The sequence below is a fragment of the Diadema antillarum genome, unplaced genomic scaffold, assembly GCF_040938485.1.
Source record: "Diadema antillarum isolate AM-2024a unplaced genomic scaffold, OU_Dant_1.0 seq00000217_RagTag, whole genome shotgun sequence".
Lineage (NCBI taxonomy): Eukaryota > Metazoa > Echinodermata > Echinoidea > Diadematoida > Diadematidae > Diadema > Diadema antillarum.
Window position 1 is genome coordinate 62,151 of NW_027271272.1, and position 16,231 is coordinate 78,381.

Here is a 16,231-nt window from a genome sequence, read left to right on the forward strand (position 1 = left end):
TTATCTTTTTTATCATATAAAATAAATGTTATGTTTAGTTCACTGAGGATATCTAGATTCCAAAATTCGTGCCGACATGACAAGTAATGATTATGCGCGTCACTTTTATCACTGTATTCCGCAGATCAAGTGGACTCCACTTCTCTGTTGTGGACTTAGAAATATCTTCTTCTTCTTTTTTTGACTTAATAGAAATATCTTTATCTTTCAGCATCTTACAATCAGGTTGATATCTACTCGATTGAGAGGGTGTTGCTAATGGCTCATGGTTCTGACGATTAAGCAATGGAAATAGCAAGAAGATACAGAACCAATAAAAGCTAAGCTGTTGGCCATGTTTCCGAATAGTCAAGTCGTGGCCGCTGTGAGATTACTTTTTCCCGTAGCCGCCCACGGCGGGACAGGACACGGGATGGCAGGTACATTCGGCGATGACCGGAATGGAGATGACCAGCTTGCTGTTGTCGGGGCACTGGAGCTCAATCTGTTCCTCGATGACACTGGACGGTCGGCAGCACGTGCAGTCTTCGTCCATCGTCGGAACGCCGTCGATAATCTGACCATTAGGAGAATGTAGAGAGTGTAATGAATAGATTCAAAGAAGACATCGATTTTCAATTTCCAGTTGCCAGAGTCACGCACTTTATAATGAGCACCTCGTTCTTGGGGCAGTTGAAAATGGTCTCGACTTTTACCCCTTGCAGTGCCAGGGATTTCGGAGAGCGTGTACGACGCTACGGGGTTTGGCACTTAAAGCTTACAAGGGTCAAGTTGGTTCCGTTCAGTTTGTGTTATTTGTCCACTCGTAGAAGAGTGGAACAGCACAATGGATTAACGACAATTCGATTATGATATGACAAAATCAGTGATAGTTACACTAACTTTAACAGGTGCATGAAAGAAATAATGTATTGTAAAATGTAAACTTAAACATATTTTGAGGTACAAGTGGAAGAGACGGCCATCAATACATAATGTGATTAAAAGGGCTGGAGGCCTCGGAGTGACGCAGTGTATAAGAAAAAAATTAAATTCTATTCGAAGGAGAGAGAGGGATAAATGAAATAGAGAAAAGAGAGATAAGGGATATCAACAGTGATTAAGGGTTTGGAGCTTTATTAGTTGTGTACAAAAGTAATGTTACAGTTGACAGTTACGGACTGGTTATTGATATCAACAAAAAACAAAGCACACACATAAAAAAAGACCCTGAAAGCCCTGCTTGTCATCAATGTCTGGCCAGGCCGAACATGCAAAACGGATTCCACGTTTTTTCATGAGGTTTTTTTTTCTTTTGTGTGTGTGTAGTCTCTGTTAGGACCTGGTAAACTGGCTACAAACAGTGCACTGTAACCACATGATATGAATCATATACTACTTCGTGATATCAAAGCTTTCACTTAAAAAAAAAAAAACCACACAGACATTTGTGCTATGATTTTCTTTCTCTTCAAATCGTCCATAAAATGTGTCTCTTTTCTCGGCTTATCTGCTCTTTTAGTAGTACAAAGACTTCGAACACACCGAGTCAAACGAATAGGTCGACGGGCAATTCCCGGCGCACTCCGTCAGGTAGACCGGCTCCATGGAGGTACAGTTCCTGTACGAGATGAGGGTAGACTCCGAACTAGTGCGACTGGAGCAGACGTCCTTGGGTGGCGTGGTGGATTCTTCGGTGACAACTAGGGTGGAAGAAAGAAGTGGATGGGTTGGGGGAAAGGGTGCGGCACTGGACAATTACAATAAGCCATTTCGGAGTTAGCTCATGGGCACATTCGTACGAATGACCTCTCTTTCTTTTAATCGGTACGGGGCACTTCACTCGTTTTTCAGAGCTACATTATGCATAAGCTTCAAGATTTTACAGTTTATGGGATTTATCAATCCTGTTCAAACAAAGAATCAACTTGCGTAGACCAGATGACCACAATGATCCGTCAATTAACACTCGGGAAAGCCTCCATTTCAGTATTTTGTATTGAATGTATTAACAATCTCTTTCTATTGATATTGCCATACCACTTATGCTGTCAGGTGGATGTGCTGGGGAGCAACTTTATACGAGCTACATGAACAATCATTACATCACAGATACTAATCGCAGTGAAAGAAAATTCAACATGCTTTCACTTTTCTAGCATAATGAAAGAGCACTTGACTAACCGCTTTCAGAAAGCAGGGGAATAATTACTACCCTTAACATATGTCAGCATCAAGTTGATGGAATGTGTAATTCTCATGAAAAATGGATATTTTTGTGGAATGCCCTTTATATTTTCTTTACTATTGTTGTCCACACATGACGTCATAACCTCTAGTAGTCTCCTCATCCAGCGGTTCCAACGCCAAAACTTTAAAAATTCATAACTTTTGCATCGATTGTCCGATTTTCCTCAAACTTTCACTGATGCGTGTTCTACTAATGTTGCTGCTTTCACTCAATCCACATTTCTCTATGGGTTTTGGTTTCCTTTAAAAACCAACATGCCTGTTGTACAAATTACCGTTTGTTCTGCTCATGCGCAGAGTGGAACTCCGAAGTGGCTTTATATATACGCATGGGATAGACATGTCGTGAAACAACGAATTGTATAGGTCTACACTGTATTAACAAAATCATTTCAATATTCAGAGTATACTTCTGCCGCTGGTATACCAATAACGATGATAACAATTAAAATGGTGACAGTTATGAGATAATTGTAATGAGAATCATCGCCAATGTCACTGTTATTGATATCATTGCCATTACAAACTTATACAGATAGTGTTGACTAGTCTAAGGCCAAAGAGTCTTGTCACATCACATTCTTGCATCACAGAAAGGGAACAATAAACTTTCATCATGAAAATATAAAATGTTTCATCCCTTGAATAACTGTCAGAGCTCGATAGTACAGTGCAACCAGAAAAAAAATAAACAAACCAAGCGATCTCTTTATTCCAACAAAATCTGAATTAAAGCCAAAATACTCCAAAGTAGCTGAATACTTCATGGAATGGCATCTGTTAACTAGTTCATTTCACGTTTGTTTATTTCGTTTTTGTTAACCGGAATGACATTGGTTTATTTCTTGGTTTGCTTATTTCGTTTTTGTTCTTGTCGTTGTTTTTGTGTCGATTTGTTTTTGTTTTTTGTTTTGTTTTGTTTTGTTTTGTTTTGGGACTATTTGTTTTTTTGTTTTGTTTTTTAGCAAATGATGCAGTGTCATGAACAATGTGTATATTGGCCGTTTTTAAAAGACAGGCACCCGATGGTAGCTGCTGGAACTGATGAAAACAGTCCAGGCACAGCCGCGTTGGTAGCATGTCTCACCTGGTGTTGGCGTTGGAGAAGGCGTTTGCTCCTCCTCCGTGGTAGTCTCAGTAACAGGCAAAGTGGTAGGACAGTTAGGACCGACGGTCACATTCTGGCAACACAGGAACCTGAAATATTGAACAGACAGAAAAATTCGAGGTATACACGGATTGTTCATAGACTACTAAGAGGGGTGCAAGCTATCTCACATCTTGAATATGCCCTGGTTTGGGGGGGGGGGGGGGGTTTGCGACAAGTACATTCGTAGCATCCGTAGGTGACTCCGCATATTCTTTAAAAAGAAAGAATGGTGATATATCTGTACAGCACTGCAGCTTTTCATGGGAAAGCATAATGTGACCACCCGGCTCCAAATCCAAAATTTGTCATTTGGGTTGACCGACTCAAATTGTTAATTATCTCTATATATTATTTCAATCATTTTTTAATGGGTTGGGATTGTCAAATTTTAACAGGTTACACAGGTATATAGTTTCAGTGCATACAGTTTGAATTTTACAATTGTATAGAATAGGAAAATTCATTTTGGTCTACCTTTTGAGGGGCGGTCATATATGCTGTAGCATTCTTTTGTTGTTGTTGTTGTTTTTGTTTTGTGTTTTTTTTTTTTGGGGGGGGGGGGTTGGGGGACCAAACATAGCAACTGCGGATATGCAGTCAGGGAGACATTGAAAAAGAAATTTTGAAAATAATGGGAAGTGCATTTTGATTAAGAGGAATTTGGATGAAAATATATTCTAACTAAAAGGGTTATGAAGATTTGTATCAACGGTCCCCATCTGTACAAATTAAATTTTAAGATCACAACTGCTGATCTATATCTTAACAAACATGTCGGAAAAAGGAACCAGTGGAAATCTAACCTGTGATCTATTGCTTTAAGTGCAGTGACACTACCACCAGGCTATCACTGGTTTCAAGCAGTGTCAAGATTAACTTGGAACAATGTCCAGGCTCTTAAATTTCGACATTGTTATGCGTATTCGGACAAGGCTACTCTAATACTGTCTTGACGGTTTATGGCAAAATAAAGAATGTCAGCGCAAACATATTAAGAAAAGTGACTACGTGTATAAAAAATTAATCATGGATTTGTTTACACTAGCCGATGGTAACAAGCTGGATGGCAACGAAATATATATAATATATATCAAATATATTCACAACAGTAGTTCAATATGAAAACTCCGTGAGAGACGTAGTTCTGACGAATTTTCGCCCATAGGGCTTTGTCAAGTCAATGGCAGATTTTATTTTGAAGCAGATATAAATCAAAATAAAAGATGCTTCGTCAGTGGTAGCGATGCATCTTTTATTTTGATTTATATCTGCCATTGACTTGACAAAGCCCTATGCCTCTAGAGGCACCCAAGAGGACATGGCGCCCATTTCAATTAGTTGAGATCCTACAATCCCATGTATACTACTTGCCAAGTATGATGAAAATCCGTCATTTTTTTTTATGCAAAGAGTTTACGCAAGACACACGCAAGACGAATAATCGCAACAGCTCACTCGAGCCTTTGCCTCATGTGAGCGGAATATAGAGAGGTCAAAGGTTGAAAGAAAAAAACAAACCTGATGCGGAAGTCCAGACAGCTTGGTTGCGATTCGGAATGAAGACAAACGAGACCGAAGTCGACGTCGCACGTGACTTCTTGCGGTACGATGCTGGTGTCGAGATTGGGGAACTGCGACATCTGGCATTCGATGTCAGACGGCTCCTCGCAAAAATCGATCTTCGCGCGGCAGTCGTCAATGATCTCAAATTCGCCGACATCGTACGGGGTCACCTTACCGTCAGGCTCCTCATCGTCACACCAAGGTGTCCACTCGCACACCTCCTCAATGTGGCAACCTGTAGATTCATGAAGTAATGAGCCGGATAACACCAGAAGTGATGAAACCGTCTTAATGCTACTTAAGGGTCTTAAAATATAACATCTCAGCTCTATATTTAAGAAAACAGCATTCAATTTCGTTAAGCGGTCAGAGAGAAATGAGGATCGTTGTTAAAAGCATGTCATGAGTCTGATATTTCCAAGTTTAGCACTTGGATGCTCTTGGAACTGCATATTAATGTATAAACACAATAGACAGAACTCGGAGGGAAGGGTTCCTGACATGCTGTACAAAAATCCTCATTTCTCTTTGACCACTGAAGCAAATCGGATGGAGTTTTCTGTAAGATGTGGGCACTGAGTTATAGTTTTATATCCTGAAATCGTGTTTGGATTGATTCAATATTTTCAGAATTATCGTTGGGGAGGATACCATCGTAATTTTTTTTTTTTGGGGGGGGGCACATTGTATAGCCTCACCACTTATATGCTACGCATTTTTTTTCTTTTGCTTGATTGTTTATTTCTTTGCTTTTTTAGGACATCAGTTTAAACTCAAGTCGTTTGCAAGCAAATTGCTGTTGAAGTGTAAGCCTACAGAAGCAGTGGGGAATGACACATTCTCCCATATAAAGTAAAGCAACCAAAAAAAAAGTACTAATCATAGCATCAAGGGAACGATTATACTTTACAACTCGCACAGTTGAAAGTATCAAACTACTTCAATTTGTCAAAAAGCAACTGGTAAATTTCATTGCAAATCGCCACCAGATTACAATGTCTAACCGTTTGCACGGCTTTAATGTCTGCGCCTTTTTGCAAGGGTACCTGTCTGACAGTCCATGTTGAAAGCGTATTAAACTCCTTCTGAAAGTAAAATATGTGATTAGTTCTGACGATTTGTTTTCATGTCATTAGATTATTGTTTTCCTTTTGTTTCAACCCAAAAGAATATTTTCCAACCACGTTGCAAAATAGCTTACAGTTATGAAGGAAGGGTAGAATACTTCATCACAGGTTGTTAAAAACAGATGAAAGCATTTGTACAATTTGGATATGAAAGGGGTCAGATGAGGATACACGAGATCTGTTAGATAGAATAATGATGGAAAGACTGTCAAACCTTCAGTTGTCTGTTCAGGGGACGTTGTGACGGACGTTGTGGTTGGAGGCTCCGGCGTCACACAGGTAACTGTGTAGTGCTTTCTGCAGCATTCGAACCTGACCTCATAGTCGTTGCATGTCGGCATGCGTGGGTAGTTCTGGCACTGGAGACCTGTCTCGATGTCGCACGTTGCCCCGTCGCTCGTCTCGTTGGCGAAGACGTGCGTGTCGACCGTTCGACACTCAATGTCGCGCGGATGCTCGCACTCCTGCGGGAAGTCTGGCAGATGCCTGATGTCGGCCAGCAGCTCAACCTCCTCCTGCGGCGCGTATTGGGACTGGATGCCTCGATCGTCGTCGAACCACACGGACCAGACGCAGACAATGACCCAGCTGGGTACGCATTCTGTGGGAAAAAATGTTGAGAAGTACTTGAAAAGAATGCAAGAAGATCGCACTGGAAATTCAAAGAAATTCACAACGTGGCACAAATCATATATATATATATATATATATATATATATATATATATATATATATATATGTGACTCTGCACCTCAAAACAAACAAAAAGTCGCCAGACATGAATTTTTAGTTACGACCATATTCTGAAAGAGCAGACTTTAAGCTTTAAAATGATGTATAACTCAAATCAAATGGACTCTCCTAACCTATCTAAATATTGGAAAGAAAGTACAAACTCAGGAAAAGTGTGAACTGAAAAAAGAGGCTCTGAAGTACAGTGTCTATTCAAGCGCTTAATCTTTACCAAACCGTGCTGGCTGTGCGATGAATGGGACAAAAAAACAGGAAGCAAACCACCAGAGTAACAACAATGGAGGGATTATTAGATTAAACTGAAATTAAGCATGCCTCATTAACACATTCTGTCCATAATTAATGCGAACTTTCAAAGCAGTAGCCCTATCCTTTCAAAAGTTATTAGAGTTGAAAGTGAAGAGTGTGGACAAGGTTTTTCAGAAATGAAAAAGGGATTCTAAAGACACACATAATCACACTATTCTACAAAAAAATGTTCGAGATAAACTGCTAAAAAAACACACTTTCCTGCCCGTTTTATGATACCAAATTTTAACATAATGTAAAAGAAGACCGGCTCTTTCAGAAAATATGAAAAAGTCAAGTTCGGCTAGGTTGACCCATTTCACTTATTTTCAGTCCTCACGCAAAATCAGTGTGTGCGACTTTATGTTCGTTTTGAGGTGCACAGTCACATATATGAATCTTGAAGATGACAAAATGTAAGATTTTTGCTCATTCCTCAACGGAGAATGCAACATGAGCAAAAAGAAAATTCATCCGATGTCTGCCTAATAATGAAAGCACATCGGACATATTCTAGAAAATTCAGCGAAGTTTGTACTGACGTAGTAAAATTGACCAATCTACCAGTAGCAGCCGACGTGTCATAGCTAAAACAAAGTGCATTCATTGTGACTGAAGAGGCGGTTATTTTACTTCAAATTAGGCTGATTGTAATATTCTTTGAAAGAAAAGTTAAAACAGATTGCTACAATACCAGTGCCCAGCTAAGAAACCATAATTGGAAAGACATTATTTCAAGTTTTTAAAAGGCAAGGGCCATCGCAATTTCGAGTTTGAAAAGCCTGCCTAACAATGTTGAGTGTGAATGAACAGCAAAGCGCACGTTGCCGCGGTGAGGCTGGGTGCAAAACTCAAACAGTAGCAAAGCCAAGTGAGTGCTGACAAAGACTGGCAAAAGTGTTCGGGGCGTTCAAGTGCATGAGAGATATGGAATTTTACCTTCTATTTGAAAGATTGTCGTTACTGTTGGTGATTTTAAAGCAGATAATTCAAATGAGACGGGAGAGCGTTAGATTCAGCCTGCACTGGTACGGCATTTATCCCGGCTAAATATCAATACAATGCTCACCTACGAAAACAGTTACACCTTTGAATCTGTGCATTGCCTATAGGACATAATCTGCTTTTGCTTGCTGAAGCCATTCAGTGACGTCACAAATATCAGGCATGTTTGGCGAGTTTCGGTAGGTTTTCGAAATTGAAAGGAGAATCGTATTCTCCATGCTTTATGTTGCACAAATCTTTTCCGTGAAGTCGGAAATTGTCATAACTGAGGCTGGCTTAAAAACACCTCTATTTCCGATTTCATTAAATGTCTTTCAAGCTATAATTATATCTTTGAATGTACAGTTTAAACCTTCGAATTCAGCGGTGAAGACAAGTACATGATTTTTTTTTTTTTTTTTGGTTGGGGCTCTTATCGATCTCCTAGAAACTAAGACCGAAATTTACTTCAAACTGTGTTTCATTTTTTTTTAACAGATAATATGACTTCAATCATTACTTTGTGCATTCTGTTAAAAAAAATTAAAAAAAGAAGAAGTTCGAATTAAACGATATGAATTTAGAGAACGGTGCCCAAACTGTTTCAGCTAAATCCTGAGTGCAATACTCTTTTTCATCACATGTAGCTGTACTTGTGGCAAGAATGTCAAGACATACATGATTGTTCGACCACAATACTTTATTAGAAGAAGGACAAGTATTTTTTTTTTCAAATCGAGTAAAAACATGACATTGATAGAGATTCTCTAACTACACAAGGCGGATTTGGATTCATTTCATTTCAGTGTTTTTTTTTTCTGAGTGTGCCACGGAATCGAGACGAGTAGGCGCAAAAAGTGACTTGGGTTAATTGAGAAGTGGGAGAAAAATGATGAATTATATGGCTGATTCGCTGGAGAGAACAATTAAGCAAGCTTTTTGAAGAAAATTGTTGTTCAAATTTCCATCTTCTATGTGAATCATCTATCCTGATATGTAGTAATCACGTACCACATTTAGCTGTTTCTTTAGCTGTAGAGCCAAAGGTAAAACCCAAGTCAACAAGTTTAACAGCTAAGTGTGTATCACTTCAATGGTTAGAGAATAATTCAGATTCCCCGTTCACTGGTAAAAACCCGTAGACATGTCATCTCTCGTCAAAAAAAAAAAAGCTAACTATGATTATGTAGGACGAAACCACAAACAGATCGCTATTATCTTGTCATGTTTTCCGCGTAGGCAATCGTCAGCAACCAAGTAAGCAACAACCTAAGAGAAGCCCCAAGAAAATATTTACGGTCAACTAAAGATGATGAAAGTGTTAAACATTGTGTCCAACGCCACGGACTATACTGAAATAATGTGTTAAAGGATTACCATTGATCTCCAATAAAGGAATTATTGATAGGTGAAACATTAACCGGGATAGTTGAAAAAAGGTTAGTAGTTGTTGTTTTGGATTTTATTAAAGCAGGAAAACCGGCTCCTGAAGCCGGAGTCTAGGTGGGGAAACTGCACTAAAGCATTTATTCAATAACCAAAACAATGAAATATGGTTTACTCAACAAAACGACTGGTTCTGTAGCAGAATTATTCAAGTTCAAGTTCAAGTTCAAATTCTATTCGTTTTTCCACCATAATATACAAACGTAAATCTCACTGTCTTGAGTGACAGAAACATTGCATGGAAATTTGTACAGAGAAAACAACAATAATAGAAAAAAAACTAACAGTATCGATACATTGCAATATTTGCTGAGGTAACGAAAGTGAATAAATTGTCAATATGCACTATGTGAGAAACAAAACAGAGGGACCCACTAAAAAGACAATGGTTGTAGAGTGTGGGCACCTCTTGTATTTAAAAGCTATTATTCCATAAAGCAATTCACCAGCCAAAAAATGCTACATGCTTACTTTGCTGTTATCATGTGAAAAGAATACACAATAAATTTAAAGGATAGGTTGCGGCACATCTTAATATTCGTTTCTTGACAAAAAAAAAGAGAGAAATCACTTGTTGTAGAAGGCGGTGATGTAAATGTCGGCGGTGGTCCGGCATCAGTTGAACCGGGAGGCCCAGTTGTTGTGCCTGGTGGTCCAATTGTAGTGCCTGGTGGTGCAACAGTGGTACCAGGAGGTCCAGATGTCGTCCCTGGTGGTCCACTTGTGGTGCCCGGCGGTGTGCCAGTTGTACCAGGAGGCGCAGCTGTTGTGCCTGGTGGCCCAGCTGTTGTTGGAGCAGCAGTTGTTTCAGGAGGTGCTCGTGTCGAACATGTGACTTTAGGTATCAAAACACAGCAAAGCAAGCGAATTTTGTAGTTACGACATCTGGGGAGTCCCGGTAGGTTCTTACATATCAGACCTTTCAAATCGCACAACGCTCCATCGTCAGTCTCATTGGCAAATTCGTCAGTGTCGACTGTTCGGCATTCTATATCTTCTGGGGTAGCACAGTTGTCAGGATATTCTGGATAGTGCTGAATATCTGACACCAATTCAGTCTCTCCATCAGCGTCGCTCGCTATTTGGCTTCCACTCTCACCATCAAACCAAATTGACCAGGCGCACACTTTGATCCATTGTTCAACGCACTCTGTGTACAAGAGAGACATAAAATTTGTTCAAATCAGTCTTCTCTTTCAGTTTTACTTGTCATGCTTGTGTAGAAGATTTCTCTTTTGTAATTTTCTGCAATAAGCCTGACAAACATAGATCCTGACTAACAAATAGCAACAATTGCGGAGTTGAAAGGGAATTTAACCATTCATTAGTGGAGCGCTTCGGACAACATTCATTTCTTGTGAAAAGATATAGTTCTATCCACCTATTTTAACGCAGTCGATGAAAATGATGCACGTCACTTTGGCAAAATCATTAACGTCACGTTTTAACTCCCGGAAATTCATGGATATTATCATTTCTTTTGTTTTTCGATAGCCATATTATCGGAATAACTTTTGTGTAGCATCACCATAAGCCATGCTCACAATCGCATCGCACATTTTCTGTGAGTTCTTGGAACATTCCAACATCATCCGAATGATATGGCCGTTTTCTCAAAACGTTTTTAGAGCGACTTTTTGAGAAAGGGTTTCCACGCATTAAAAACATTTAAAATGGACGTGAAAGAAACAATAATGAACACCCTAACATTTTGGGGGACTAAATTATATAACAAATTCCTTATTTAGGTATACTAAGGTATGAAAATGTCTCTTCATAACACACTTAGATATTGTGAATAACTAAACAATAACGTTATTACGTGTTTTCTTTTAGCAAAGTTTGAAAGATTGGACACAGCCTAAATACTTTGGATTTTAAAGAAGAAGACGTAGCTGAGCTAATGAAACCGTATTTTTGTTGTTGTTGAAAGTTGTAATAATATATTGTACTTGCTGGGCATGGCTTATTTGACAGCAGTCACCAAAGCAAAAGTGTCCATTCACTAGCAGGTACAGTGGCACTTTCCAAATAAAGAGTTATATCGTGAAAAATTGTACCATCACTTGCAGATAACAATGAAGGCCGGTGTTTCTAAATTGTTGCTATTTTAACAAATGATATCTGGTATAAGTAGGAAACCAACACTATAAAACGAAAGAAATCGATCAAGTACTCATATCTAAACAAAGAACATGAGAAGTATACCACTCCACTATTCTGTTACTATACCGATTTCATCACTTCCAGCAAAACAACATGTCTCATGTGTTTACTTCTCTGTCATGACTGCGTACACGAAAATGTTATAGAAATGTACCATTGTTGTTTTGACATGTGTGTTATCCGTGTATATTCTTTTTAATTAATGTAAAGAAGGAATGAAACAATGAATAAATGTGACCTGCTATACCAAAGGACCCAAAAGTCGGGGGAAGACAATTTTCTGAAATTTTCATGACATTATGCCCTTACTTTTCCGCTTTAATTTCGTATAGAACACGACTCATAAAAGTACTCGGTTGCGGAGATATTGGTGATTTTATGAGACCATGTCGAGTGGTCTATGAAATCAGCGTTTCGAGAAGACCGCCTTCACAGTTTTTGTTCCGATGCAATCGTGATCAAGGGAAGGTAAGACAGTTTTCAACTCTTCCAAATAGAAGGCCTGCTCATAGCAACCTCCGCAATGTTCATTCAAGCTTAGCGCCAGCTGTCTACGCACGACCAATCAGTAACCAGGGTGCTATGCACTAACCAATAAGATCAATAGCTTGTTGCTAGGGGCGGAGTCTATCTGCGGGAGTAAATCCAAATCTTCGGACATGTTTCTGTTCAACTGGAAGTCAGAAAATCATGGCCCAGAAAAACGCTTATTTCTTGCCTTTCCTTTGATCATTTAGCTTCGCAATTTCTTCAGATGATAGACGATATATTAGCCTACAAAATTTTGCCAAAAACAGAAATCTGATCGTTTTGAAAGATTTTGATGATCTGACTTCAAACTGAATTTTCTCGGCTCAGCCATCAGCGACTTTAGGATCCTTTTGTTGTAGCGGGTCACAAATAAAACATAACATGACTAAAGCTATTTGTAGCGGAATGGTGGTATTGGTTTTACTAGAAAAAAAAAGAAGAAGAAAAAGGTCACCTGTTGTTGAAGGCGGTGGTCCAGAAGTGGTACCTGGTGGTGCAGACGTTGTACCAGGAGGTCCAGCTGTTGTGCCTGGTGGTGCAGCAGTTGTTCCAGGAGGCCCTGCTGTTGTGCCTGGTGGTGCAGCAGTTGTTCCAGGAGGCCCAGCAGTTGTGCCTGGTGGTGCAGCAGTTGTTCCTGGAGGCCCAGCTGTTGTACCTGGAGGTGCAGCAGTTGTGCCTGGTGGTCCACTTGTAGTGCCTGGTGGAGCAGCAGTTGTTCCAGGAGGCCCACCAGTTGTGCCTGGTGGTCCACTTGTAGTGCCTGGTGGTGCAGCAGTTGTTCCTGGAGGTCCAGCTGTTGTGCCTGGCGGACCAATTGTAGTGCCTGGTGGTGCAGCAGTGGTACCAGGAGGCCCGGCAGTTGTGCCTGGTGGCGCGGCAGTAGTACTAGGTGGTCCAGCTGTCGTCCCTGGTGGTCCACTTGTGGTGCCCGGCGGTGCACCAGTTGTACCAGGAGGTGCAGCTGTTGTGCCTGGTGGCCCAGCTGTTGTTGGAGCAGCAGTTGTTTCAGGAGGTGATCGTGTCGAACATGTGACTTTGGGTATCAAAACACAGCAAAGCAAGCGAATTTTGTAGTTACGACATCTGGGGAGTCCCGGTAGGTTCTTACATATCAGACCTTTCAAATCGCACAACGCTCCATCGTCAGTTTCATTGGCAAATTCGTCAGTGTCGACTGTCCGGCATTCTATATCCTCTGGGGTAGCACAGTTGTCAGGATAATCTGGATAGTGCTGAATATCTGACACCAATTCAGTCTCTCCATCAGCGTCGCTCGCTATTTGGCTTCCACTCTCACCATCAAACCAAATTGACCAGGCGCACACTTTGATCCATTGTTCAACGCACTCTGTGTACAAGAGAGACATAGAATTTGTTCAAATCAGTCTTCTCTGATAGTTTTAGTTGAGCAGGAGATTTCTCTGTTGTATCTTTCTGCAATAAGCCTGACACACAAAGATCCTGACTACCAAAGAGCATCACTAAGTTTACAGCAACCATTCCGGAGTTGAAAGGGAATTTAACAGTTCATTAGTAGAACGTTTTGGACAATGTACATTTTTTGTGAAAAGATATTGTTCTGTCTACCTACTTCCAAGGAAGTGATGGAAATGATGGAAGCCACTTTAGCAAAATTCGGTAACGTCAAGTTCTAACTCCCTGGAATTCATGGATATTATCTTTTCTTTCGATTTTCGATAGCCATATTGTCGGAATAAGTTTTGTGTAGCATCATCATAAGCCATGCTCACAATCGCACATTTTCTGAGAGTTCTTGGAACATTCCAACATCATCCGAATGATATGGCCGTTTTGTAAAAACGTTTTTGGAGTGATATTTTGCGAAAGGGTTTCCACGCATTAAAAACATTTAAAATGGACGTGAGAGAAACAATAACAAACACCCTAACATTTTGGGGGACTAAATTAAATAACATGTTCCTTATTTAGGTAAAGGCCTACTGGGGTATGAAAATGTCTCTTCATAACACACTTTGATATTGTAAATAACTAAACAATAACGCAATTGCGTGTTTTCGTTTAGCAAAGTTTGAAAGAATGAACACAGCATGAATACTTTCGATTTTAAAGAAGAAGACGTAGCTGAGCTAATGAAACCGTGTTTTTCTTTTTTTTTAAGTTGTAGCAATGTATTGTACTTGCTGGGCATGGCTTATTTGACAGCAGTCACCATAGCAAAAGTGTCCGTTCACTAGCAGGTACAGTGGCACTTTCCAAATAAAGAGTTATATCGTGAAAAATTCTACCATCACTTGCAGATAACAATGAAGGCCGGTGTTTCTAAATTGTTGCTATTTTAGCAAATGATATCTAGTATAAGTACGAAACCAACACTATAAAAAGAAAGAAATCGATCAAGCACTCATAACAAAACAAAGAACATGAGAAGTATACCACTCCACTATTCTGTTACTATACCGATTTCATCAAATCCAGCAAAACAACATGTCTCATGTGTTTATTTCTCTGTCATGACTGCGTACACGAAAATGTTATAGAAATGTACCATTGTTGTTTTGACATGTGTGTTATCAGTGTATTTTTTTTAAATTAATGTAAAGAAGGAGTGAAAGAATGAATAAATAAAACATAACATGACCAAAGCTATTTGTAGCGGAATTGTAGTATTGTTTTTACTGGGGAAAAAAGGAAGAAAAAGGTCACCTGTTGTTGAAGGCGGTGCTCCAGTTGTTTGTGGCGGAGCAGGTGTGGTACTCGGTGGTCCAGAAGTGGTACCTGGTGGTGCAGACGTTGTACCAGGAGGCCCAGCTGTTGTGCCTGGTGGTGCAGCAGTTGTTCCAGGAGGCCCGGTTGTTGTGCCTGGTGGTGCAGCAGTTGTTCCAGGAGGCCTGGCAGTTGTACCTGGTGGTCCACTTGTAGTGCCTGGTGGTGCAGCAGTTGTTCCTGGAGGCCCAGCTGTTGTGCCTGGTGGTGCAGCAGTTGTTCCTGGTGGTCCACTTGTAGTGCCTGGTGGAGCAGCAGTCGTTCCAGGAGGCCCAGCAGTTGTGCCTGGGGGTCCACTTGTAGTGCCTGGTGGTGCAGCAGTTGTTCCTGGAGGCCCAGCTGTTGTGCCTGGTGGTGCAGCAGTTGTTCCTGGTGGTCCACTTGTAGTGCCTGGTGGAGCAGCAGTCGTTCCAGGAGGCCCAGCAGTTGTGCCTGGTGGTCCACTTGTAGTGCCTGGTGGTGCAACAGTGGTACCAGGAGGCCCGGCAGTTGTGCCTGGCGGCGCGGCAGTTGTACTAGGTGGTCCAGCTGTCGTCCCTGGTGGTCCACTTGTGGTGCCCGGCGGTGCGCCAGTTGTACCAGGAGGTGCAGCTGTTGTGCCTGGTGGCCCAGCTGTTGTTGGAGCAGCAGTTGTTTCAGGAGGTGATCGTGTCGAACATGTGACTTTGGGTATCAAAACACAGCAAAGCAAGCGAATTTTGTAGTTACGACATCTGGGGAGTCCCGGTAGGTTCTTACATATCAGACCTTTCAAATCGCACAACGCTCCATCGTCAGTTTCATTGGCAAATTCGTCAGTGTCGACTGTCCGGCATTCTATGTCCTCTGGGGTAGCACAGTTGTCAGGATAATCTGGATAGTGCTGAATATCTGACACCAATTCAGTCTCTCCATCAGCGTCGCTCGCTATTTGGCTTCCACTCTCACCATCAAACCAAATTGACCAGGCGCACACTTTGATCCATTGTTCAACGCACTCTGTGTACAAGAGAGACATAGAATGTGTTCAAATCAGTCTTCTCTGATAGTTTTAGTTGAGCAGGAGATTTCTCTGTTGTATCTTTCTGCAATAAGCCTGACACACAAAGATCCTGACTACCAAAGAGCATCACTAAGTTTACAGCAACCATTCCGGAGTTGAAAGGGAATTTAACAGTTCATTAGTAGAACATTTTGGACAATGTACATTTTTTGTGAAAAAATATTGTTCTGTCTACCTACTTCCAAGGAAGTGATGGAAATGATGGAA

General features: G+C 40.7%; 1 protein-coding gene across 5 annotated transcripts in view; it reads right to left on the reverse strand.

Moving 5' to 3' along the window:
* Positions 1-311: 311 nt before the first annotated feature.
* LOC139729101 (uncharacterized) overlaps positions 312-16,231 on the reverse strand; it is a 110,979-nt gene continuing 95,059 nt past the window's right edge. For all 5 annotated transcript variants that reach the window (XM_071640025.1, XM_071640026.1, XM_071640027.1 and 2 more), the window contains 8 exons: positions 14,923-15,960; positions 12,692-13,585; positions 10,112-10,690; positions 6,284-6,670; positions 4,898-5,177; positions 3,317-3,426; positions 1,525-1,682; positions 312-556 (listed from right to left, as the gene is read on the reverse strand). In XM_071640025.1, coding sequence (XP_071496126.1) covers positions 371-556; positions 1,525-1,682; positions 3,317-3,426; positions 4,898-5,177; positions 6,284-6,670; positions 10,112-10,690; positions 12,692-13,585; positions 14,923-15,960 — 3,632 coding nt within the window. In that variant the 3' untranslated portion in view covers positions 312-370. The remainder of the gene's footprint in view (positions 557-1,524; positions 1,683-3,316; positions 3,427-4,897; positions 5,178-6,283; positions 6,671-10,111; positions 10,691-12,691; positions 13,586-14,922; positions 15,961-16,231) is intronic.